The 24258-nt window shown below is 47.8% G+C and overlaps 3 protein-coding genes across 6 annotated transcripts in view; 1 reads left to right on the top strand and 2 right to left on the bottom strand.

Annotated features, from left to right (window-relative positions):
* Positions 1-55: 55 nt before the first annotated feature.
* Positions 56-4114, bottom strand: YRDC (yrdC N6-threonylcarbamoyltransferase domain containing). Of its 2 annotated transcripts, none has more exons than XR_011073496.1 (5): positions 3683-4114; positions 3025-3139; positions 2783-2902; positions 1079-1295; positions 56-775 (listed from the first exon to the last, which is right to left on the bottom strand). XR_011073496.1 is itself a non-coding variant. In XM_068539551.1 (5 exons), the coding sequence occupies exons 1-5, from the start codon at positions 4072-4074 to the stop codon at positions 706-708; spliced, it is 840 nt and encodes a 279-aa protein (XP_068395652.1). In that variant the 5' UTR covers positions 4075-4108; the 3' UTR covers positions 56-705. The 2 variants fall into 2 exon arrangements, 1 of the variants encoding a protein (XP_068395652.1); XM_068539551.1 differs by having other exon boundaries at positions 1079-1221; positions 3683-4108.
* Positions 4115-4283: 169 nt separating this feature from the next.
* On the top strand, positions 4284-5353 carry C3H1orf122 (chromosome 3 C1orf122 homolog). Its single transcript, XM_068539552.1, has 3 exons — positions 4284-4335; positions 4427-4628; positions 4877-5353. The coding sequence occupies exons 1-3, from the start codon at positions 4301-4303 to the stop codon at positions 4970-4972; spliced, it is 333 nt and encodes a 110-aa protein (XP_068395653.1). The 5' UTR covers positions 4284-4300; the 3' UTR covers positions 4973-5353.
* A 122-nt stretch (positions 5354-5475) lies between these two features.
* The window catches only part of MTF1 (metal regulatory transcription factor 1), a 43446-nt gene continuing 24663 nt past the window's right edge, over positions 5476-24258 (bottom strand). For 2 of the 3 annotated variants that reach the window (XM_068539548.1, XM_068539549.1), the window contains exons 7-11: positions 23798-23875; positions 17622-17721; positions 16302-16897; positions 12602-12665; positions 5476-11223 (exon numbers count right to left, since the gene is read on the bottom strand). In XM_068539548.1, coding sequence (XP_068395649.1) covers positions 10793-11223; positions 12602-12665; positions 16302-16897; positions 17622-17721; positions 23798-23875 — 1269 coding nt within the window. In that variant the 3' untranslated portion in view covers positions 5476-10792. The remainder of the gene's footprint in view (positions 11224-12601; positions 12666-16301; positions 16898-17621; positions 17722-23797; positions 23876-24258) is intronic. The other variant, XM_068539550.1, reaches the window with a different exon arrangement.

The following is a 24258-nucleotide window of genomic DNA, read 5'->3' on the forward strand; positions in this document are numbered from 1 at the left end:
GTTGTAGGTATAATTCATTATAATTTATATTATGAATAAATAAGAAAAAAGTGGCTGAACAGGACAGTAGAGATTTATTTTCCAATACTTCTTAATTTGGACCCCCTCCCACCCCTGTGCCAGCTGAGCTTACTTCCCACCATTAGACCAAAATGATGACTCTCCGCCAGGCAATTACAGCAAAGAACCAGCCCCCTGGTTCAGAGGAAGCAGTCGAGGGCTCTACAGTTTTTATTTTTATCCTAAACTGGTTCCAGCTTCAGAAGCACAAAACTCATGCATTTGGTCACTTGAGACTTTTGAAAAGCACCAACCAATGTGTTAGCTGATTTGGACCTTAAGTGCCACTACCCACCAGAGAAGAAGCTCTTACTAGATTCCAAATCTGTTATTTATTTTTCAAAGATCAAAAAAAGAAAAAACTTATCAGAACAAGGCCATCCTTGGAATGCTCTTAAAACCTCTATTCAGCTTTTGGCTCATATATGAAATTATAAATAAATACAACCTCCCCAACCAGGTGTGAGGCTTAACCAGCAGCTTCTGAGGCCTGGTCTATAGTGTTCAGAAAGAAACTTTGCCTTAAAAGGTCAGACCAGTAACACTGCAGCCCCAGCGGCCTCTGCCAATGAGGCCTTGCCAGCCACCAGCAGTCGGACACATAGTGTCCAGCACCAGTCCTTGGGCCCTCCCTCCTCCGGAGTTTCACAAGCAGGATCCACGTAAGGGGAGCAGCCCATACTTCTGGAGGATGGCCGAAGTACTTTCTAGGGCACTGGGGAGGAAATGGAGGACAGTTAGGGTTTGACTTCTCAAAGCCCCAAGCCCACCAGATTCTGGAGATCAGGGACCTCTAAGCTCTTCGATCATACTATGCTCTATTCATCAAACCCTTGATGAATCCTTTTGAATCCTGAAAAAGCCAGCAAACACTAGCAAATTTAGTTCCACTCCACCCACCACATCTCCAAACCTGCCCGCTCCCCTCAGGGCAAGATGGGAGTAACAACCTTTTTTTTTTTTTGCATCTCCCAACCTGCCTCAAATGCTATCCCTGTGCCACAGCAAAGAGACTCACCAACCCGGACGAATGATGCCAAACTCTCCAGGCACAGACAAGTCAACCACAGTTGAGCCTAGTCGACACTCAGGGCTCTGGCCGTCCCCAATTGGTCCCCCATCAATGACCAAGGACAAGCGAGGCCAGAGGTCCTGAAATTCCTGAGAAGAGGGAGAGGAAGAGCATGGACACCACCTCTGGCATCTGCAATGATGTCATACCGCACACAGGGCACCTAAGACAGAAATCACACAGCTCTAAAACAGCAGGCATCTTCCTCTAAGCAGGGGAAGGAATCTCACTTAGTTAGGGTCAGCTGTGGCAAGGACACTGCATTTGCACCTAGGACACCACATCCTACGAGGTTTGGTGCCCCCCCCAGGTTAGCATCCCACGTAACACCTATTAGAGCTTAAAGAAAATCTTGCCGTGCCCAGAGGAAATGCCACACGTCGCTTCAGTTCGGGAGGGAGAAGTACAGTGACTGGAACCCTCGGTGGGAGTTCAAAGACATGGGCTCTAGCCTCGACTTTCCACCAAAACTGTGTGTGACAATGCAAGTTACTTTCCCCAGGGCTGTAAATAAAAGGGCTGGACTAGATGGTCACTAAGGAAGGGTCCTTCCAGCTCTACCACTCTCACCCTGAATCTCAGCAGAACCCTGGATCAGGGTAGGAGAAACAGGGGGGACTCTGCAACTGCACGCCACTGGCGCTCAATCCTTGGGCTATGGAAAGGAGTTCCGCTTCACAACTGCGGACTGAACTGTTAACTGAGCCAGAGCACCACTCTCCACCCTCGCCCCGCATGAAGGCACTGCAGTGGCAGTTAGGCCTGGGAATTTGGGATGGGGGATCATAAATACCAGTTACTGTGCTGGACAGGTAAACTGTTTGCCGAAAAGGTAAGAATCCCCATCCCCAATGCCTAGGATACAGCCACCAGGATCAAGTAAAGCCTGAGAGTAAGAAGGGGTGCTGGGCTCTCACTTTCCAAAGCCCCTGAACCCACTCTCTAGATCTGGATATGGAATCACTTTACTACGAAAGTAAAATCACTTTGCTATGTTCTGCATTTAAGACCAGTAAGGAGAAGTGTGCTCAGTCAAATTTCTTTGTGTCCTCGTTCATTCTAAGCTTCTCAGCCAAGACAGGATTAGGACGATCCTTTCTTTCTTTTTTTTGGCCACACTGTGCGGCTTGCAGGATCTTAGTTCCCCAACTATTGAACCTGGGCCCTCGGCAATGAAAGCACGGAATCCTAACCACTGGATGGCCAGGGAATTCCCGTGGGTGATCCTTTCTTTGACCTGGCTTGTGGCAGAGTTAAGAGAACAGGACCAGGAGTCCCTGGGATAAGTGATTTAACTTTTCAGAGTCTTAACTTTCTTTACAGCAAGTTGTGAAGACTTATCACCCAACTGTATTCCTCAACGACTGCTACCCCAACAGAATGAGAAAAAAATGTACTTATGATGTCTCTTATTGTTAAAAAGACAGTAGGAAAACAACACCAATTCTCCCCCTCGCCTCTCAAACTTTAAAATAAACCTTTTCCAAGATCATTCTGTATTCCCCCACCCCGGCCACCTGGGCAGACTTCCCACCATCAGACCAAAAGGGCGGCTCCCCTGCCAGGCAATTTCAGTGAACCATCAGCCCCTCTGGTTCACAGGAAACTGTGGCCTGGTGACATTTACGGGGAGAGGACTGAGTAACTCACCTCAACATTCAGAGAGCTGGCCTGGGAGCTGAGGTTGGCGCTGGTGAGAGCAAGAGGTCCCCCAAACACCTGGGCCAAGTCCTGCATGAAGGCGTGGTCAGGAATCCGGATGCCTACAAGCTATGAGGCAAAGAGAAAGGGGATCATCAGAAAGGTTGAAGGGGTGGGGGATGGCTCTGGCCTGGATCCTAGCAAAAACCGAATGGCAGGAGTCTGGGGACACAAGAGAAAATCCGACTCACAGGAGTGAAGGGGTTCAGGTCCTTGTTGAGCTCCTCCGAGCGTTCCATCACCAGGGTCACTGGTCCTGGCAGCAGGTCATTCAGGAGCCCCTCAGGTACTCTCACACGGCAGTACCTGGGAAACAGAGGGGGCACAAATCCAACCAAATGAAAGGCACTGCTGGTCCTATTCCAGACTCCAGGCAGATCTAGGAAAGGTGACCCGAGGGACCACAATGGGATCCACCTGTCTTCCCTCTTCACCCCCAAGAGCTTGAGCAGAAGGCAGGGCTGCAGAGGGCCGCCCCAGGCTTGGACCCGCAGGCTACAACAGCTGCACCGCTTTCACGCTCCGTATTTTACTTTCTTCAAGGCACTCCCTACTAAATTAAGCTATCGTGTTCCCCCTCTTTTATCTTAAACCGTGGGCGTCCCCCCCCGCCCATTATGACAAAAACGCGAGAAGAGTAGGGACCCCGCCTGCCTCGTTCATCGCTGCGCCCCCATCTCGTTCAAGGCCTGGCAGACGTTAAGCGCTCCATACACGTTTCCAGTTCCGGATTCCCGGGTGAGCCTGGAAAAGCCCCTCCCGCTCTCTGCGCCTCAGTCTCCCAAGCCTGTCACCGGAAACCCCTCCCGCGGTGCCGCCCCCAACAGGGCCGGGTCGGGGCGTCCTCACCTGTAGACGTCGGCCACGCGGCCCAGGCACACGGCCAGCGGCTTGGTCTCGCTGCGGCCCTTGACGCGGTACACGACGCCCAGTGCCTCCGAGCAGCTCGCCGAGCAGGCCAGGCCGTACAGCGTATCGGTGGGGACGGCCACCACGGCGCCGGCGCGCAGCTCGGCCACGGCGGCCCGCAGCGCCTCGGTCCAGCCGGCGCGCTCCGGGTTTGCGGCCCGCACGGCCCCGCTCCCCGGGAGCCGGAACAGCCGGGCCCCCGGCGCCGCCGGAGCGGGGCTCGGCGGACGGAGAAGGCGCCCGCTCCGGGTGGAGCCCGCCGGACCCTCGCTCAACCCCATGCTGGCAGCCACCGCGGCCCTCAGCCCCGTGCACGAACGCGCCAGAGACATCCGCCCAGGCCTGCTTCCGGGAGGAAGTGACGCGCCCAGTCATCTTCCGGTCTGGGAGGCTCCGCCCCACCACCGCGCTGGGCAACTTAAAGGGACCGCGACCCCCAGGAGGATTGAAGGAGACCGGTGGGGACGGGGCGGGGCGCAGCTTTGCGGAGCCTTAGCGCAGCGCTGGGGAGGGGGGGCGGCCGAAAGGGGGGGCGGTGGTCGGGCCGCGCAGGCGGAGATGGAATGGGGCCCGGGCTCAGACTGGTCACGGGGGTGAGAGGGGGCCCGTTGGGGTGGGGGGAAGGGGGCTCTGACCCCGCGCAAGCGCCGGCCCTGACCGTGTGTCTCGCTCTCTCCCGGGCAGGGAGGCTGCCGGCGTGGACCGTGGGAAGGCGGGGCTGGGGCTCGGCGGGAGGCCACCCCCGCAGCCGCCCCGGGATGAGCGCGCCCAGCAGCTGCTGGATGCGGTGGAGCAGCGGCAGCGGCAGCTCCTGGACACCATCGCCGCCTGCGAGGAGATGCTGCGGCAGCTGGGCCGCCGGCGCCCGGAGCCGGCTGGTGGCGGGGTCAGTGCCCACCCCGGGCTGGGCCTGGGAGGTGGGGACTGCCCACTGGCCGCACTTGCTAAGTTCTGGCTTCCCCTGGAGGGTGGAAGAGTGTCCCCAGCGCTTTATCCCCCACTGCCTTTCAGCTGGGCGAGAGGCTTTGGAAAAGTTAAGTGCTATCCAGATGCCAAGTGGCCATCTCTTGCAGGGCCTAATCCAAGGCCTTTCCTCCCAGCCTCACTTCTTTTTCTTTCTTCTGTTCCAATCAGAACGTCTCAGCCAAACCTGGAGCACCCTCCCAGACAGCTGTCTCCGCCAGAGGTGGCTTTCCAAAGGATGCTGGCGATGGAGCCACGGAGCCCTGACCATCCCCGAGCCGGGCGCCCTGACTTCTCTCCCTCCCCAGGGCTGGTGGCTGGACTGTGAACAACTCCCTTTCAGTAAAGGGGCCAGTCTTCACTGGCAGTGGCTGGTACTTGGCTCTCAGCCTGGGTGGCAGCTCTGCTAGCAGCTGGGTTCACTCCCACTTCATCCTGGCTGAAGGCAGTGCTGAGCTCTGAAATGTAGCCAACGAATACCCAGTCTGATTACCCAGATTTGGGCAGACCAGCAGTGCTCGCCAGAGTGGTTTGGCCTGCTTTGGGGGATCCAGGTCGTGTTACATGTCCATTTCATGCTTTGGGGGCTCCTAGCCCCACAAAACACTTTTAGCAGAGCCTTGATTAAAAGGAAACCTGCAGACTCTCCTGGTGACCGACCTTTCCTTTCTGTCCCCTCTCTAAGACTCTGATGGCTGGGGAGGGGTGAAGTGGTTGAAAATTGTCAACCATGGGTAGGGTTGGGAAGAAATGCCACGGATACTACCAGATTTAAATAAGCATTTAATTAGGATTTCATTAGTATTTAATATTGCTTTTTCAATTCCAAAAAGTTAAATTTTCACTTCTTAGCAGATATTTTAAAGTACAATATTAAGTTTATACAAAATGAGCAATTAAGCAAACACCATTATTTCACATTCTTCAAAAATACAAATTCATATTTATTCTTTTTTGGGTTTGGAGGTTTCTTCCTTTGGAAGTACTGAACCTGTAACGTTTTCATATCGCTCAGTGGAAGTCTGTTGTTCCCATGTTTCACACTTAAATAAATTTGATAGGCTTTTACATAATCCAAATAAAACTATTTGGGATTTAACCAAGACCTCTGGCCAATGACTAGTGTGTGTCAAAAAAAAGAAGGCTCTCGTGGGTCTTGCTTCTCCTGGCCAGAAGATCTGAGCCAGAGAGTCAGCAAAAACCTGTTTCCAGCCACCTTCCCCAAACAGGGACTAGGAGTTTACGGGGAAAGAGAACAGCTACCTTGAACTCTGACCCCCCACCCGCACATTCTCCAAAACACAACAAAGGATGTAGACTGTTGAGTCAAAGAGCGCCCTGGGGAGGCCTGAGGACATGGGGAAAAGGGCAAGAGAGGCCTCTCTGACTTGGCACCAGTATAAGGATAACAAGAGTATTGCAGAAAACACCCCTGGGTTTTGGTGGAAAAAAAAGGTTTTATGAAAAATTTCCCCGTAAGAAAAAGTAGAACCTGCATTGAGCTGAGAAAGTGACACGACATCATCACCCAATTTGGGGCCCAGCAGGCACACCACCAAAAGGGCAGTGTGTGGTTTTAAACTTTGCTTCCAGTAAAAAAGCTTGTACTATGTACACATTGACATAAAGATCCAGTTTAATTTGCATTTCTCAGTGCAGACTGAGAAGCCCTCTCTTGAACAGGAGTAACAATGAGAAATGCCCAAACAGTGATCATCAGCTTCCCCAAAGGGTGTGAGAAGAGAATGGGGACCCTTTCTCTTGCCCCGCCCCCAACATATGCCAGAGCAAACGGGCTAAACTGACTACCAATCAGAAATATGCATGATTCAGTTTTGTTGCCTCTCCCCGCCCCAATATTTAGGAATGGTCAATTTCAGATCTATGTCACAGCAGAACCATTTGCATATTGGATCTATGGAAATCTTTCTGCTTTGGCTGAAGTATATTTTAAAACTTCTCTATTCTTTAGTAGCCTGAGAATTGAAGATAAAATGGGGGGCGGGGAAGGAGAGGGGAGTGAGGGGAAAGGAAGAAAGTTGATAAAGCAGATTATTAACAGCTTTGTTTACTGGATTCAATGAGGGCTGGAGGCTTTTGCTTAAAGAGCCAACAGGGGCAGTAGGGGGAGCAGTATGGAAATGGCTCGTGTTGCCCACCCCCCCGCACCCCTACGACTGCCACAACCTTCCCCAAACATATTTCTGATTGGTGGTATAGGAAAATTGTAAACTCATTAGCAATACTGTTGCAGTTCCACAAATCAATGGTTTCAGTGACTCTGGAGAAGTCTTTAGGATTAAGGACGATGGACGTGATTATAAATATAAAAGTCTAGAAGGTGCCAGGTGTCTACCTAGGAACAACCAGTTTCTTCCTTTCAGGCATCACTTTGTAATGGTGAAGAAGGGGGAAAAGATGGCAAGGGACCAAGAAGAAGTGATGAAAAAGGGCCTCAACAGCAGAAAACAGGACCCGCAGCAGTTCTTCAGAGAGCCTGAGGGGGCGCCCTTGGGCACACAGGGAAGGCTTGCATAGATTGAGCAGTTGCTGAGAACGCATAATAGTGTTTCCCTATGGACAGCCTCATGGCACAGGGCTGATGGAGTGGAAAAACGCAGCCAGGCCAGGGCCACATGGGACAACCACCATCAAGCTACACATATTGCACCAAGGTAAGTGCTTTTCTTTTCACACCTCAATTTAACTTTTTTTCTGAGCAAAAAATAAAACTTTGTGGAAAGTGTATGTGTGTGTGTGTGTGTGTGGGTATACACACACACACGAAAGAAATTGCAGCAATTGGGTTAAAGATAAAATAACGTAAAGTGCTTTTTTATTATTTCTTTAATATACCAATATGAGGTTCTGCAAACTTGTCCCTTTGGACACATTCAGCACATTATACGAAGTCTCTCAGGAAAACCCACCCACCCATTATCCCCATCAGTCTGCTGCCTTGACCCTGAAAGTAAACTCTCCAATCTACTGACTCTCCCAGAGGTGGTGAAGAGAAGTCCCTTGCTTCTACCCAGAGAGGCCTTCACACCTTAAGGCCCCTCCTGGACTTTGTACCATGATCTCCTTCTGCGAGGGGCGGAGGGGCAGGGGTGGAATTTAATGAATGACACTAATTCCTGTCATCAAACTAGTGATACCCTCACGAGGTTGGCCAAACTGCCAGGAAAGGCAGGGCCACTTTCCCTCAATGCCTCACCCACCTGCCTGGGAAGGACCAAATTCACTAAGGCAGTTTGGCGGTGCCAGCCAAAGTTTCCTGCCACCTGCCAAGCCCGTGAACTCCACAATTCCCCAGGCTGACTAGCATTCTGTAAAGGGGCAGTATAACTGGAGATGCTAGTGGGAGCTGGAAGTCTCAATCTACAGGGTGAAAATGATTAAGGTTACCATGGGAAGAAAAGAGGCGTGATTTTACCTGAAGTCTGCACACCTTCCCTAGCCTCACCCTAGGTTTATTCCTGGGTTTGAAAACCACTCTCCATGAAGGCTCTTTGTGGCTCCACTTTAGCCAGCACCCTCTTTTCTCCAAGGTCCTTGACACTATGGGCCAGGCTGATAGAAGGGACAGGGGCGGGGAAGAGTGCTAGAAGAAGAAGGAAAGGAGAGACTGCCTACCGTGTGGAGTAAAGGTACTCTTCACAACCACTCACTAGCATTTTAAGCACATTCTTGATGTTTTCAAAAGTTGATTGGATCTGATGGTTCCCCTTGTAATCTCTAGTACCCTCAAAAGGCAGATACTTCAACTAGGAAAATCTGTCAGTCTATACACAGTTTCTTCATCACCCCTGATCTTTGGAGCAGAAAAGCCACTGACCTGGGCGGACCCCAACACAAGCACAGCCCGGGCTGGCGGGAGGGAAGCAATATTTCAACCATGGCACTTCCGACGGCCTTCCCTCGGCTCCTGCTTTCCACCTCAGCTCCCAGGGAGCCGAACCTCAGGTGAGCCTAGGATGGGCACGTGGGGAGGTCATTTGGGACCCACATGCTGCTCTCTCTCTCGGAAGGTGTGGAGAAAACAGCCAGGGTCCTACCGCAAAGCTTCCTATGGGTGCAAGGCCCAGAGACGGCCATGCTCAGCAGCTGGTTTTCCAGGAAGATGAACCACTGAGGTAATAGAAGGTCCCTCCTGCCTCATCAACTTCTGCTGAGGCCAGTGGCCGCCAGAACCCACCAGCCTTTTGGACAGGAGAGTGCAGAGGGTCAAAAAAAACCCGATTCTCGCGACTAGACTCCTGCAATGAGAAACCACCAGCTGCTTGTAGTTAAGCCCATTTCTCCTCACGGCAGTAACATTTACCACCACTGCCCTCTTGTCCAAATCTGTCCCTGAACATCCTGTTAAAGGCAGGGCCTCTGGCTCCCAGGTAAATGATCTACTCTGGATACTGTCTTGGCTGGCCCTGAGTAATGGCGCAGAGAACAGGAGAGTGACAGATCTCTCCACCTTAGGGACTGGGAAAGGAAGGCAAGTTACGGCTGCTTTCTGCCCGACATCGTTGACTCAGAAGGGCAGCCCGGTTTGTGGCACCCTGCCCCTTGCTCAAGGCAGGGAAGGGGCCCTTGGGAGGCAGAGGCCTAGTCTAGACATTGGGCCATGCCTAGTTTCTGAGCTCAGTGAGTGGGGGGAGCACTCATGACTACATTGATATAGCCAGTTAAGAGAAACTTTCCATTTTAGTGTGGATTGTATTTTATGTTTTATTTTAAGAGGCAATGACTGACTCAGAGCCAAAGGCAGAGAGATGGATGTAATTCTATACACAAATCAAAAAAATTTTTTTTCCTATAATACAGCTTAATGAAACATTCCAAATGAGATAACTTATTGCAACATTTCAGGCTTTTTGGTGGAAGGGGAATTTTTTTGTTTTACCCTGAGTAGAAGATCATCGCTTTGTGGTTTTTTTTTTTTCTTTTTTTGTTTAGAAATCATATGACTAAGCTGAGCAAGTCACATCCTTCTTTGCACTGTACTAGGCTGTATGCAAAATCCAGAGGGGTGAGAGGCGGAGATGGGAGGGGGCAACCAAAAGCCTGGCGGGAACCCGGAACCAGGACACCCGGCCTGCCGATGACACGCCGCCTGAACAGAACTCCTGTAAAGCTGCACCTTCTCCTGATCAGCAAAATGCAGCTCTTCTGCTCTGAGGAAGAAGATACCCTTCAAGGAAGACAGACCACCAGCCAGCGACTGGCCATAAACCACATGTCCACTCTAGGACAAAGCAGGGATGTTCCCCGAGAAAAATTCACTGTGATCTGCAAGCCCTGGCAACCAACGGAGAAAGAGAGAACCCGAAGGCAAAGACTGTGATCACATCACTAGAGCCTGTTCTGCACATGCGTCATGGACAGAGAGCAGTCAACAACTTGCCTAGGGTCCCTGCGGAAGTGGACCGTCCCTGCGGCCTCGGGCCAGGCTTTTAGCTGCCCATTTGGGCTGCAGGATGACACCTGCCATGGTCACCCTGAGCTCCACCAACACCAAGCGCAGACAACGAAACCATCTCACTTGATCCCTGTCCAGCTCACGGCTGTCTGACCCGCCTTTGCCACTTCCCTCTCTGATGGAGTGAGGGTCTGGCCTTCCAAGCAAGCTTCAGCCTCAGACTCAAAAGACACAGAAGGAGCAGCAACACCCGACACACTGAACTCTACTGCCCAGACTACAAAGACCCCAGTGCAAGTGATGGGCAGCATCAGATTGATGGAAACCACACCCTTTCATTTAGAATTTTTATGCATACGAGTAACCTTAATTTCCACGTTCACATGACAATAAGCAAAAGTGACATACAGTGCAGCCAAACAGTTCATTTATAACTTAGCTTTTTTTTTTGTTTTGTTCCGTTTTTTTTTTTTTTTTTTTTTTTTCTCCAAAGATCAGTTCCTTAAAAATGGATGCTCCTGGGATATGAATAAAGAAAATATGTCTGAAAGATGAGGATTTCAAACAGTAGATTTCTTCCTCCTTCAAACTGCTGACCCCACGATGGTAGGCATTGCACCTTCTGCCTCCTGCTTGGCCTCTGTTCCTCGAGGTGAGCACATCTGGGCCTTTCACTTGGAGAAGCTGCTGGTCAGGCCCATCTCCTCCTCCTCCTGCAGTAGTGCTTCAATGGGAATCAGATTGGACGGCGTGTCCAGGTTCTGGAGGGACAGAAACTCTGACATATCCATGGCACGTAACGTTTCTGTCTGAGGGTCTGAAGGAGTCACTGCTTGTCTGCTTTGCTCACAGGAAGAGGATGCGGCGGAGGAGGACGACAGGGGGATCGGGGGCGGGGAAAAAGTCTGCGGTGGTAGCTTCAGGCTGGGCTCATCCGGAGGCTGGGCGCTCAGCGCTGGAGCGGGAGGGGAAGGGCAGCCCTTCCTCCTGCTGGCCGCCCGCTCCTTGGCGGAGTCCCGGCACGCACACTGACACTGACAGGCCTCCTCTTGTTTGATGATGATCACAGGGACGCTGAGGCCGATCTGCTGTACAGCGCTCCCTGCGAGAGGGCGAGAGAGACTGCTCTTCAAGTAGCCGCAGGGCAAGGGCAAGAGGGACGGGAGGGTGGAGGACTAGCTCAGCGCCACGCCACGGAGGCGGGAACGATGGAAAGGGTAGATGCCGTGCCATGCTCCACGCTTGGTTCTGCTTTAAACTGGACCACGTTCCTCCTCAAGTAAGAAGCCTCTGACACTCCCCATCCCCTCCAAGACAGAAAAGCCACACACCATCTAGATGCACCCTGTATTTCCAGCTTCATTTCCGGCCCCTCTCGCAGGCACCCTCCACGCCAGCCACGGTGGATGCCTCCCTTTTCCTGCACACGTTCTTCACAGCTCTGGGCTCAGGGGCTCTTCTTTCTACCTAAACTCTTCTGGAGAACTTACTCTTACCTCTGAGCACCCAGCCCACTGCCCTCCTCTCCCAGCGCCTCCAGGCAGTGTTTTCAGCAGGCTTATACCTCAGGGATGGCCCAAGGGCAGCTGCCGTGTGCAGAGCTATTCCATACTGTACCAGGCCATTTAGTCCCGCCTGCCCCAGAGGCTCTGACCTCCTTTAGGGCATCCCGCTCACCTTTGCAGCCCCGGCTCAGACACACAGCCAGCCTTGTGTGCACGCACATTCCTTCTCTTTTGCATATGTGTGTTGTGCAGATGCACACTCTGAATTCACACAGGCTTTGCGTGTCTCAAAAGAGCTAGAGACCAAGGGGCTAAGAGAACAGAATGGGAGGGAGTCAGGAGGCCCAAGACCTAGTGCTTTGGCTTTGCCACAAACTCACTTATGAATTTGGGGGACTCATTTAATCTTTCAGTGCCTGAGTTTCTTAATCTATAAAATAAAGAGTTTGAGAGAAAGGACCGTTTAGCTCTATAAGAGTCTCTGACCCAGATGCTGTTTCTTCATTACTGTAATTAGAAAAGAGTCCAGTGAATTAACAGCTGCTCTCTTTAGCATTAACTGTGATTCCGACTTTTTTCTGGCTACATTAAAGCCTATATCTGTTTTTTCATTATTTTATTTTTTTGGCCGTGCAGTGCGGTTTGCAGGATCTTAGATCCCTGACCAGGGATCGATCCCAGGCCCCCTGCAGTGGAAGCGCAGAGTCCTAACCACTGGACCACCAGGGAATTTCCTAAAGGCTATATCTGAAAGGGAAAGAACCGTTACTAGTTAAAGAATGTTACATGTGGTATTTATGCTGTAAGTCCAGTAACTTTCAATAGTTGTAAGAATATTAAATACTCTAATAATACAAATGTGATAAATTTAATTTAAAAAATGTTTAAATCCCGGGCAAAGCAACAATTAACTAACTGTGCCCCAAGGGGCCCAGAGAGTTGACTTCCTTTTAAAGCTAACACAGAATTTCATACCTGTGCTACTGGCTACTGGTACTGCAGTGGTAAAAAACACCTTCTCAACTTTAGATGCTTGCTGCTGGAAAAAAAAAAGAAAAAAATCACATTTATGGCTACTCAAATATGGCAGATCTCCAAGGGCCTAAATAAAGCCTCCCCAATTGTAATGGTCATCCAAGAGGACAGAAAACCCTCAGTGTTCAGGGATTTTTGTACTGAGCGGTGTTTTTGTTTGTGCTCTGACATGAGGTCACCGCACTGTTTGACATTCAGTGCTGACAATGTAGCCGGCTTTGTCCCCTCCCTACTCCTTGGCTGTCTCCCAGCTGCCTAATCCAGTAGGTTCTGTGCACCCAAAGGCTCCTCCAAGGTTGCTTTTCTCACGTGGATGGTCTTCTCAGAGGGGGCCCCAGGGCTAGCTTCCCCTCTAAGCTCTCCACTCCCTGCCAACCCCCAATACTTCTAGGAGACTGGAAAGTTCTTTTTTCCCCTCAAGGACTAAGCTGCATGCTAAGAAGAGGCTAAGACTCCCTCTCACAGGCAGAAGACCTCCTGTGAAGGCCCTGGGCAGTGTGCTGTAGGCTGCATGGGGCATGTGCTCAAGGGTAGGCCCTGGACTCAGTCACACATGGATTCAAGTCCAAGCTCGGCCACTTAGTTGTTGAGGTCAGGCAAGTAATTTAACCTCTTAGAGTCGCAGTTTCCTCATCTGTAAAAACAGTGACGCCAACCAAAGACTCTCCCAAAGGCCCCCAAAAGGATGAAATGAGATGATGTGTGTGGAGCCCGGGGCACACCGTGAGCATTCAGCAAACACTAGCTCTTTATATGATTACCAAGTAGGACTATCGGGCCATGCCCAGAAATCACCCCTCACTTTAGTACACTTCCGATTCAACTGGCTATAGGGTTTCTGCTTTCTTCAAGTCTTATTTTAAAAAGGGCTTTATCTTTCATCCTTTTAAGGAAAAAAAGTGTCTCTAAGATGAGTCTAGGAGGAACGTGAAAGCTTCTGGCTAAGTTACAGGAGAGGACACTATAAAATAATGATGGAGAAATGAGACCCATACTTAAATACATGAAAATGAATTGGGTGGAAAAGGAATGAGCTGTTCCATGTAGTTCCCCAGGGCAGATCCAGGAAAAGAAGATTAAAAACTACATGGAGGCATGTGGCTGCCAGAGGGGAGGAGAGAAATAGGTGAAGGAGAGTAAGAAGTGCAAAAATCCAGTTGCAAAATAAATGAGTCATGGGTAGGAAATGTACAGTGCAGGGAATACAGTCAATAAGTATCTAAATCTTTGGATGGTGACATATCGTAACTAGACTTAACATGGTGATCATTTTGAAATGTACAGAAATATCACTGTTGTGTAACAGGAACTAACACAGGTAGGTCAATCATACTTCAAAACAAACAAATAAATTCATTGAAAAAGAGATCAGATATGTGGTTAGCAGAGGCAGGGGTGGGGTGGGGAGAGGGGGAATTGGATGACAGCAGTCGAAAGATCCAAATTTCCAGTTATAAGATAAAGAAGTACTAGGGATGTAATGAGCAATGTGATAAACATGATTAACACTGCTGTAGGTTAATATGAAAGTTGTTAAAGGAGTAAATCCTAAAAGTGCTCATCACACGCACACATTTTTTTCTATTTCTTTAATTCTGTATCTCTGTGAGATGATGGATGCTCACTAAACTTGTGTCATTGTGCTGTACACCTTAAACTTATACACTGCTGTATGTCAATTATATCTCAATAAAACTGGAAGAAAAAAGAAAAAAACGCCACTATCATAAATGAGAAAGTACGATCACTTTCTGTACATAGCCATCAGCAAATATATGAACAATAAAAATAATGAAAATAATTTTCTTTTTTTTTTTTTTTTGGCCTCTCCGCACAACATGCGGGATCTTAGTTCCCCGACCAGGGACTGAACCCGTGCTCCCTGCAGCGGAAGCACGGAGTCTTCACCACTGGACCGCCGGGGAAGTCCCTGAAAATAATTTTGAATAATGAAAACAACAGTACCAACCAGAAAACCCAACTACATGGAGGCAGATTGATTGGGTCATAAGGCTGAAAAGACCCTTCCAGTGGCTCTGGCCACCTAAGACTGGAACCAGGTTGCCTCCAGAGGTGGTTGGCACCCACCCCATTTATGGAATTTGAGTACTATTTAGCTCTAACCTACCTTTCCAGTTTGTTTGATTGCATCATACATCCACCCAGACTTTCTCCCACTTAGTATATCCTTTTCTCCATCTAAATCCTACTCATACTTCAAGGCTCACCTGACCTGTATGCCCACCCAACAAGCCTTTGGTCTCTAAACCCCTCATCTGGCAGCACGATGTAGCAGTCAAGAGCATGGGCTCTGGGATTGGTCTGTCTGTGCTTCGCCGCTTGTAAGCTGTGTGACCTTGGGCTAGTCAATTAACTTCTCTGGGCCTCAGCTCTCCACTGGTAAAATCATATCTACCTCCTAGGCCTGTTGTGATTAAATCATTAAAAAGTACTTAGCATGGTGAGTGACATCTAGAGATACAGACATATAGAGACAATAAAAAGATCAGTGGTTGCTTAGGGAGAGGGGGAGAGGGAGATGGGATGAAGAAGTGAAGCAGAGGAGATTTTTAGGGTGGTGAAACTATTCTGGATACTGTAATGGTAGATATATGCCATCATGCATTTGTCAAAACCCACAGAACCATACTATACCAAGAGTGAACCCTAAGGTAAACTATGAACTTAAGTTAATAGTAATGCATCGATATTAATTCACCAATTATAACAAATGTACCACACTGATGCAAGATGTTAATAAAAGGGAAAACTAGGCTGGCGGGGGCAGGGAGCAGGAAGTGTATGGAAATTCTCTGTTCTATATGTTCAATAAAACCTAAAAAAAATATGATCTAAAAATAAGGTACCTAAGGTACTGACTGGCACATGTTAGACCCTCGATTTTAAAAAGTGCTTAGTTAGCACAGTAAGCCTATACACATTAGTAAGGGCTCAATAAATTACAGCTATTGTTATTTTTTATTACCATTATTTTTATTTGACACTTTACCTACTGGTAGTGTTAACTTTCTTTTAGGCATTTTAGCCTTTTTAACTAGAATATAGGTTTTTATGAAAAAGAGATCGTGGTTTTCTCACTTTTCCATATCCCCAAGAGTATCCTGTGTGGTATCTGATAAATAGCAGGCCCTCAAAATATATTCAATTGAACGACCAAGTCATTTCCTTAGTCATCAAGACCACACACTTTGGTAGAAAATGGCTCTACGGTTTGCTCTGGGAGCACAGATCACTTCTCTGACTTGGCTACTGCTGTCTGTTTCCATCTGATGGGGTCACATCAGTCCCTCATCCCAGTCTGGACTCTGTCTTGGACAAGAACCCGCTTTCCTGAAATGTTCTCAGGCTCTCCTGTCCTAGCTGACAGGATTAGACCACAGCTGAAATACCCAGGTAAACTTGAAGGCTGTTTCTCCGCCCCGACCCCTCCACTGCAGGTACTGACTGCAGCATTCCTGGGTTTATACTTGCTTGATTATGGGGAAATGACTAAGTGTTAGAATGACATGTTTCAGGGTGGATATGACAGCCATTTTCCTTTTTGAAGTAAAAGCCTCTGAACATGTCACCCATGGAAATACACTTCACCCCACTGGATCCATTTCCACATAATACTTACAATTTGTTCTTGGGTGTGTGGTGAGCTGGTGGCACCATTCAGTATCCACTGTAAGTTCTGTTCTCCCATGACGAGGCTGGGCTGCAGGAGAGCCGTGCTGGGAGTCGGGGTGATGGTTATAGTGGGATTACTAGTTAGGACGGAGTTGGCATCCAGGGGCAGAGTCTGGACCATGGCCGGCAGGGGCTCAGTAGTACTCTGTGGTTGAGGCGGTGCTGCCATGGCTGACGCCACTGCCGCTGCTGACGCCAAAGCCCCAGCGACAACAGAAAGTCCCGGCACGATGGGCTGCGGTGCCTGGGGGTGCGGAAGAAACTCTTGATGATTAGCAGCAAACTGTGTGCTGTGGGGAACAGGCACTTCTGGAGGTTGTAAGAGAGCAGGGGGGTTGCCAAATGCAGCTTGCTGGGAACCAGTTCCTAGGGAGGGAGCAGGCAGAGGAGCAGACGGTGCTGAGGCTGGTAGTAGAGACTGGGGTGGCTCGGAGATGCCAGGATGCAGTACAAGTGGAATAGATAAAGATGCTGAATGTCTTGTGGATGGCAGAACATCACTGACTGACTCTGCATCACCATTAAAATTTTCAATCAAGGCAGCTGGCAAGAAAAAGAAATAGAAATATATATACATATTCCAAGCCATACATGAGCCACAAAAACACAGTCATTATGGGCTACACCAAAGACAGCTGAAGTCTGTTACAGTTGATTCCTCCAATGCTGGCAGGCTGGCTTTCTGCTTTTCATTTAATGACCCCTCCAGTCAAAGCACCAGGCTTCACGATCAACCTTACTCTCTAAACGTGAAGACCTAGTATGGGTCTAACCATAAAAAAATGTGTCCTACAGCTTTTCTGGAAAAGAGATTAGACATCCTTTTCTTGGCATATGATCAGTGAACACACTTTCTGACTACTGTGAAGCTTCACGGACAGATTTTCATTCAAACACAATCTGATCTACGCATCTGAAGTTTGGTTTGTGGATCCTGCCCACTCATGAACGGAGGTGTCACATCAGGAGAAAGAGCTCACAACTCCTGTCACTTTTTAAAGCCAACAAGAGTTTTTGGAAAAGGGGACCCTCTTCTTTTGAGGGTCCAGGGAAAGTAGATCCTCAAGTAAACCCTTGGTGAGGGAAGTAGGGAAAAAAAAATGGATTGAACTGAAAAGCCCATCCTTTTCTGACCCCTCACTGAAAGTACACTTCATTAAAGGAACTGAAATATTTCACTGTGCTTGACATCTACACTGTGTCAACAAGTGTGAATTCCCATTCCCAGTGCAGAGATTTGGGCAGGAAGAGAGTCTGTATAACAAACCTGTCTGTTGAGGATCTTCCTGAATTGCTGGATCATCTGACTTCTGGAACATTGGTTCAAAAATGATTGCTGGTGAAAGTGTGCTGAAAGTGTTCTGGCCCTGTGTCAGAGACAGAGACAAAAGTGTAAGGCTCGCCATCCGAAAGCAGGTCTTCACCACGAGAGAACACAGAGCAGCAGAACTAGAATAATCTCTGGGGCTTCCCTGGTGGCGCAGTGGTTAAGAATCCGACTGCCAATGAGGGGACACGGATTCGAGCCCTGGTCCAGGAAGATCCCACATGCCGCGGAGCAACTAAGCCCGTGCGCCACAACTACTGAGCCTGCGCTCTAGAACCCGTGCGCCACAACTACTGAGCCTGTGTGCCACAACTGCTGAAGCTCGCGCGCCTAGAGTCCGTGCTCCACAAGAAGAGAAGCCACCGCAATGAGAAGCCCGTGCACCACAACGAAGAGTAGCCCCCGCTCGCCACAACTAGAGAAAGCCTGCGCGCAGCAACAAAGACCCAACACAGCCGAAAATGAATAAATAAAAATAAATAAATCTATTAAAAAAAAAAAAAACTAAATTACTAGAATGATCTCTGGATATGCTTCCTGTTTCTAACTTCTCCTTTCCCAAGGTGACATTTATTTCCCTAAGCCTCAGATGCTGAAGATCTGGGTCCTCAAACACTCTAAAGCAGGAGTCGGCAAACTGACTTCCTGGCTGAATGCCTGTTTCTGTAAATAAAGTTGTGTTGGAACAGGTACTCCTGTTCATTTCTGGATTGTCTAGGTTGCTTTTGCACTGCAGTGGCAGATTTGAGGAGTTGTGACGGGATGTATGGGCCACAAAGCCGAAAATATCTATCCGGCGCTTTACAAAAATTTTGTTGACCCCTGCTCTAAAAGACCAAATTCTACATAAAAATGGGGTTGTATAATATTTATTACTTGGAACTTGCTTTTCTCATGTAACAACATAATAATAACACAATAATAACATATTGTGAATATCTTCCAAGGATATTACACAATGTCTATGCTATTCTAATATGTACACATGGTAGTGAATCAAACAGTATAAGGAAACTTAAAATGACAGACAATAGTGATGGCCTTAGACTCACTACTGTTTGCCATTGCAAGTTTCTTTGTAACTTACAACTAAGAAAAGGTCAGAGGCATTTATGAAAAAATAAGATATGAGAAAACAAAAGAGAGCACCTAGTGACCCGAGGGCCTGACTGCTGATAGGCACCACCTCCAGGCTTCCCTTCAGCTAAGGGAAGGGGAAAAACAGCAATTCTTTTCTCTGCAGCCCACCTCCACTTCGCATTTTGTGCAGCGAGGGTGGCAAAGGCAACCACGTGCAAGAGCCCAGGGAGCAACAGAAAGAAGTGAAGCAGAGGGCAGGGGCTGTGGCAAAGCCTCAGCCACACTTGCGGGCTCAGCTGAGGGCGGCCACGGGCCACACACACACAGGGGGTCACCAGAGCTCAGGGCCGGTTCGAAACCTGGACTTTTACGTGAAACCTAATGATTTATAATTGAAAACAAGCAACTGAAAACAATTTAAAAGCACGGTATAGACTGCACAAAACCTATCTTCAGGCTAGACTCTGACCTGGTGCCAGCTTGAGCTTTAAGGGCATTTTGCATCAACTTGGCTTCTGGGAGGGGGAAGGATCTCTTTGGGGCTGGGCGGAAGCACGGCGAGTGGAGCTGTCCAGCAATCTAGAGGGCCTCCGAGATGAACTGCCCACGTGAGCCAAGAGGGGCCAACTATTCTAGCATGACTCCACAACTGGCAGAATGAGAGGGGAAGCTCAGTGAAGCTGATGGCCAGCATGGTAGAAGCTGAAGGCAGAGACCTATGTAAGGCTTCCAGCTTCCAGTCCAGAGGGAGTTAAGAATCACAGGCCAAAACAGTGCCTTCAAACTTTTCATCATGACACAAAGTAGGAAATATATTGTGTATATATATATATATATATATATGTTTCATGTTACATACATATCTGTATGTACGACTGAAACAAAAGTCTATGAAGCAGATCCTATCCTTACTTTGTGCAATGTCTTCTGATATTTTCTATTCTACTGATGTCCTTAAAGTGTTGATTAGAAGCCACTATTTTATAACCCAATAAAGATGTGCCACCCACTTTGAAAAATGGTGAGCTAACAACTACCACTAAGCTATAATTACAGCTTTGCAACTCCTTCATGGTTGTTTTTTTTGTTCTACCTGTTTACGAATCATTATCAGGAACAACACTGTTAAAAAAAGGAATGAGTCTGTGTGACTTCAAAAGATCATGCGCAAGAATGTTTACAGCAGCACTATGGTAATGGCTCCCAACTAGAAACTATCCAAATGCCCAAGGGCAGTCGACCAAACAAACTCTATTATATTCATTTAGTGTAATACTGTTCAACAATGAGAATGAATAATCTATTATTAAATGCAACAACGTGGATTAATTTCTCAAACAAAATGTTGCAAGAAAGAAGCCAGCACAAACGAGTATATACCACATGATTCCAATTATACAAAACACAAAAACAGGGAAAACTCATCTTAGGTTGTGAGAAGTCATGACAGTGGTTATCCTTAGGGAGAGGTAATGGCTGTTAGGGGGACTGAGGGGGTCTTCTGGGGTGCTGGGAATGTTTTGTTTATTGATTTGGGTGCTGGTTACCTGGATGTGATGAATTGTGATGATTCATCCAGGTGTACTTTTCTGCATGTATATTATACCTCAATAAAAAGTTTTTCTTGGGGCTTCCCTGTTGGCACAGTGGTTAAGAATCCGCCTACCAGGACTTCCCTGGGGGCGCAGTGGTTAAGAATCCGCCTGCCAACGAAGGGAACATGGGTTCGAGCCCTGGTCCGGGAAGATCCCACATGCCGCGGAGCGACTAAACCAGTGCGCCACAACTACTGAGCCTGCGCTCTGGAGCCCGTGAGCCACAACTACTGAGCCTACGTGCTGCAACTGATGAAGCCCACACGTCTAGAGCCCGTGCTCCACAACAAGAGAAGCCACCACAATGAGAAGCCTGAGCACCGCAACGAAGAGTAGCCCCGGCTCGCTGCAACTAGAGAAAGCCCGCGTGCAGCAACGAAGACCCAACGGCAGCCAAATAATTAATTAATTAATTAATTAATTTTTTAAAAAGTTTTTCTTAACTAAAAGAAAAAAAGAAAGAAAAAAGTAAGGTGCTGCGGGGCCCGTGACTCAGCCACTACCAGGCTTTAGGGCAACAACCCTGGGGGCAGAGTGAGTGGGAACTGCCCCCCAAAGTAGAGGAGACAGGAACAGGCTAAGCCTCTGGGGCCTGGAGCAAAGAGACACAAGAACACTGAGCCGTCTGGGAACAGGATGGATCCTGAAGCTCAGAAGCCAAAAGGCCCAGCGGGCCACTCCCCAGCACTTCAGCCCAAGTTCACTCCTCGGACACACAAGCACGTGGCTGCCCAGGAACCTGGAAAATGATGATCTCATAAAAATATATCATTTGATTTTAACAATTCATCATCATTTTTTTTTTTTTAAAGCAAGCAGAGCAAAATTAATCCTATTACTTCAAGGAACTGTGGTCTTAATTGAAAGACTAAAAATGAGCCTATTTCCAGTTCTGGGATAAATGCTGGGTGACAAGGAGACAACATATAATTTGATTCCAAGGGAGAAGAGCAGGCCTCTCTCTCTCTCTCTTGCTGCTGTAAATTATGGCAGAAAAAGCTTTCCTTTTTTTTTTTTTTTTTTTTTTTTTTACAAGTACTCAATGTCCCCTCATATGATTCCTCACCTGGTGACCCCAGGGCTTCAGAAAGCTCCTCAGTCATATGTCACAGCCCCAGCCAGGGAGTGGATGCCTAAACCATTTCATACGATCTCTTGAGATTAAGGAGATATTATACCCAGAAATTTTAGGTTGTGTGGCTTAGAGGGCAACCTTGGCCACACAGTGCATTAGTTTCATTTAGAGCATTAGCTCTGAAATGTGAATATGCCAAACAATCATATGAAGTGCTTCTTTAATGTTTTTCTTTGTTCTTCAGATTGGTTAATTTCTACTGATCTCTCTTCAATTTAACTGATTCTTTCTCCTGTCATTTCCAACCTGCTGTTGAGCCCATCCGGTGAATTTTAAAATTTCAATATATTTTCAGTTCCAGAATTTCCATTTGGAACATTTTTTTTTATAGTTTCTATTTCTCTGCTGAGATTTCCTATTTATTAAATCATTACAAGCATATTCCTTTATGTGCTTGAGCATTTAAGAGCTACTTAGAAATGTCTGCCCACTAATTCTAATTTCTAGCTCATCTTGGGGTCAGTCTCCATAGATTACCTTTTCTCTTGAATAGGGGTAATGTTTTCCCATGTCTTCTTCTTCTTTTTTTTTTTTTTAATATTTATTTATTTATTTGGCTGCACCAGGTCTTAGTTGTAGCACGTGGGATCTTCGTTGTGGCATGTGGGATCTAGTTCCCCGACCAGGGATCAAACCTGGGCCCCCTGCATTGGGAGGGTGGAGTCTTAGCCACTGGGCCACCAGGGAAGTCCCTTCCCGTGTCTTCTTATGTTTACAAATTTTGGATAACCCTGGACATTGCAAATGATATGTTGTAGAGACTCAGGATTCTGTTACACGTCTTGGAAGCGTATTTGGTGTTTGCTTTAACGTTCCGCTGACTTGGCTATGCTCCAACTCCAAGCTCTGTCTTCCCTGCAGTGGATGGCAGCTATAATCTTTGTCCAGCTCTTTAGCCTCAGCTGGGCTGCTTAAGTGTCTGCCCCACACACCCACATTTCAGGGGTCAACTAGAGATTTGGACAAAGCTTATACACAGAACTCAGGACCCCCCACCATTGTGGCTCTCTCCTTTCCAGGCCATCCCCCCGACTTTCCAGGTGCTGTGGTAGCCCTGAACTCTGTCCTCTGGTTAGTCAAGCCAGTAAGACGGAGTGTTTACTGAGCCTGGGCCATCTTGTTTGGTATCAACCAGGACTTGCCCTGAGATGGATAAACCATAAAGCCTGAAGACCCATCCAGTGCCTTTGCTATCTTCCCAGAGGCCCCTTCTTCCAAGCGTTACCTCTGCCTGTTTGGGTTGCTCTCTGGTGCCTTCAAGTAGTTGTTTTTATATTTTGTCCAGCATATACAGTTGTTTTCTGGGGGAGGGCTGGTCTGATAAGAGCAGTTCTGCCATTACCAGGAGAACCCAGGCCTTGGTGTGCTAATATAAAATTGCAGTGTCAGGTGCCCCTCCCGGAGGATACTGACTCAGTTGGTTTGGGAGAGGCCCAAGAACCTACGTTGCAGAAGAGCTGCAGATGACTCCACCATTAACACTTTGAGAAACACTTTTTCACAGCATTCCTGAGTCGCTCAGTCTCTGTTCAAATCCTTCCTATCACATTGATTCCTCCTTATTTATTATGCATATACTCACAGAAAATCTGACCTAAGCTGTATTTACGTACCAGAGAAAAACAACAAAAAATGCACACTTAGCCACCAGTGTCGGTGGTGACCCAGTAAAGCTCACAGATCCTCTTGAAGGAGCATAAGCTCAGGACTGGTGCGGCAGTTTGCAAGATACATCATGGAGCCACGGCAACGGCAGAGGGAACCAAAGCAAGCAGATCAAGAGACACTGGCGCTCTCCCCTAGCAGAGGGCCTGTAGAGGAGGTCCTCCTCAGAACCCCCGTGTAGTGAGCTCAAAGAAAGGAAAAAACCGACTTTGGTCAGACTGGCAGGGCTTGAGAAAAGTCTAGAAACGGAATCCTGGCTCCCCCTTACAGTGGATGAATTTTAAGCTCCTCAAGGACAGACCACACCTACTTCACCACCACCACAAGCTCAGCACCAGCACTCTGCCCGACGGAGTAGCCACTCAAGAAATATTTGCTAAATGAATAAAGACAGACATTTTCTGGGGCAGGAGGTTATCAAGTGAGTGATCTAGGTCAAAAGGCACTACATGTCAGAGAGAACAACCTCTCCAATGAGAGCTCTTATCAGGAAACAAGAGCACAACACCCTAAATGGTTAGTAACTGAACACAACTCAATCTGAAAGACTTCAAAGACTGGCCTCCCTCAATTTTCCCACCAAAGGGAGGGCTCAATTCTTGCACTTATTTTAATGGCACCCATATCACAGGTACACTTACTGTATTGGAATTTTCTTGAAATTCGGAATCTGTGGACAGAAGGCTTAAATTCCTCAGACAAAGTGAGTGATTTGTATCCTGTGAAAGAAAAAAAAATTCTAATTAAGTAACGAAACAAAATCAGGATTTATAGTAGCCTATCAGGTAATAAAACACTTGATTACAGTGTCCCTAAGGTTCCAAATGTCTAGAGAGTAAAAAAACCATTCAAAGCAAGGGCTATGTGAATTATTTCAATTTTTAAAATCCTGATATTCTTAAGAAGAAATCTCTTACATTCTTAAAGATCGTTAATAGAGTTTAAGAATTACCTCATGACTCAGGCTCCAGAGTAACAAAAGCTATAATAATATGAAATGGATAATATCTGTACAATTGGTCTTACCACTGATAAAGCAATTTCACATGACCTCATTTACTATTCATATAAACCTTTGAAGTATTATTTCACACTCCCATTT

The sequence above is a fragment of the Eschrichtius robustus genome, chromosome 3, assembly GCF_028021215.1.
Source record: "Eschrichtius robustus isolate mEscRob2 chromosome 3, mEscRob2.pri, whole genome shotgun sequence".
NCBI classification, from domain to species: domain Eukaryota; kingdom Metazoa; phylum Chordata; class Mammalia; order Artiodactyla; family Eschrichtiidae; genus Eschrichtius; species Eschrichtius robustus.

Bases quoted from the DNA above. Each gene is read 5' to 3' on its own strand.
- YRDC (XM_068539551.1), bottom strand. From the start codon at position 4,074: ATGTCTCTGGCGCGTTCGTGCACGGGGCTGAGGGCCGCGGTGGCTGCC. The intron at 2,903-3,024 runs GTGAGTCGGATT...TTTGCCTCATAG, and splicing joins ACCTGAACCCCTTCACTCCT to CTTGTAGGCATCCGGATTCC. The intron at 1,222-2,782 runs GTGAGTTACTCA...CCCTCTTCTCAG, and splicing joins CCAGCTCTCTGAATGTTGAG to GAATTTCAGGACCTCTGGCC.
- C3H1orf122 (XM_068539552.1), top strand. From the start codon at position 4,301: ATGGAATGGGGCCCGGGCTCAGACTGGTCACGGGG. The intron at 4,336-4,426 runs GTGAGAGGGGGC...TCTCCCGGGCAG, and splicing joins GGCTCAGACTGGTCACGGGG to GGAGGCTGCCGGCGTGGACC. The intron at 4,629-4,876 runs GTCAGTGCCCAC...TGTTCCAATCAG, and splicing joins CGGAGCCGGCTGGTGGCGGG to AACGTCTCAGCCAAACCTGG.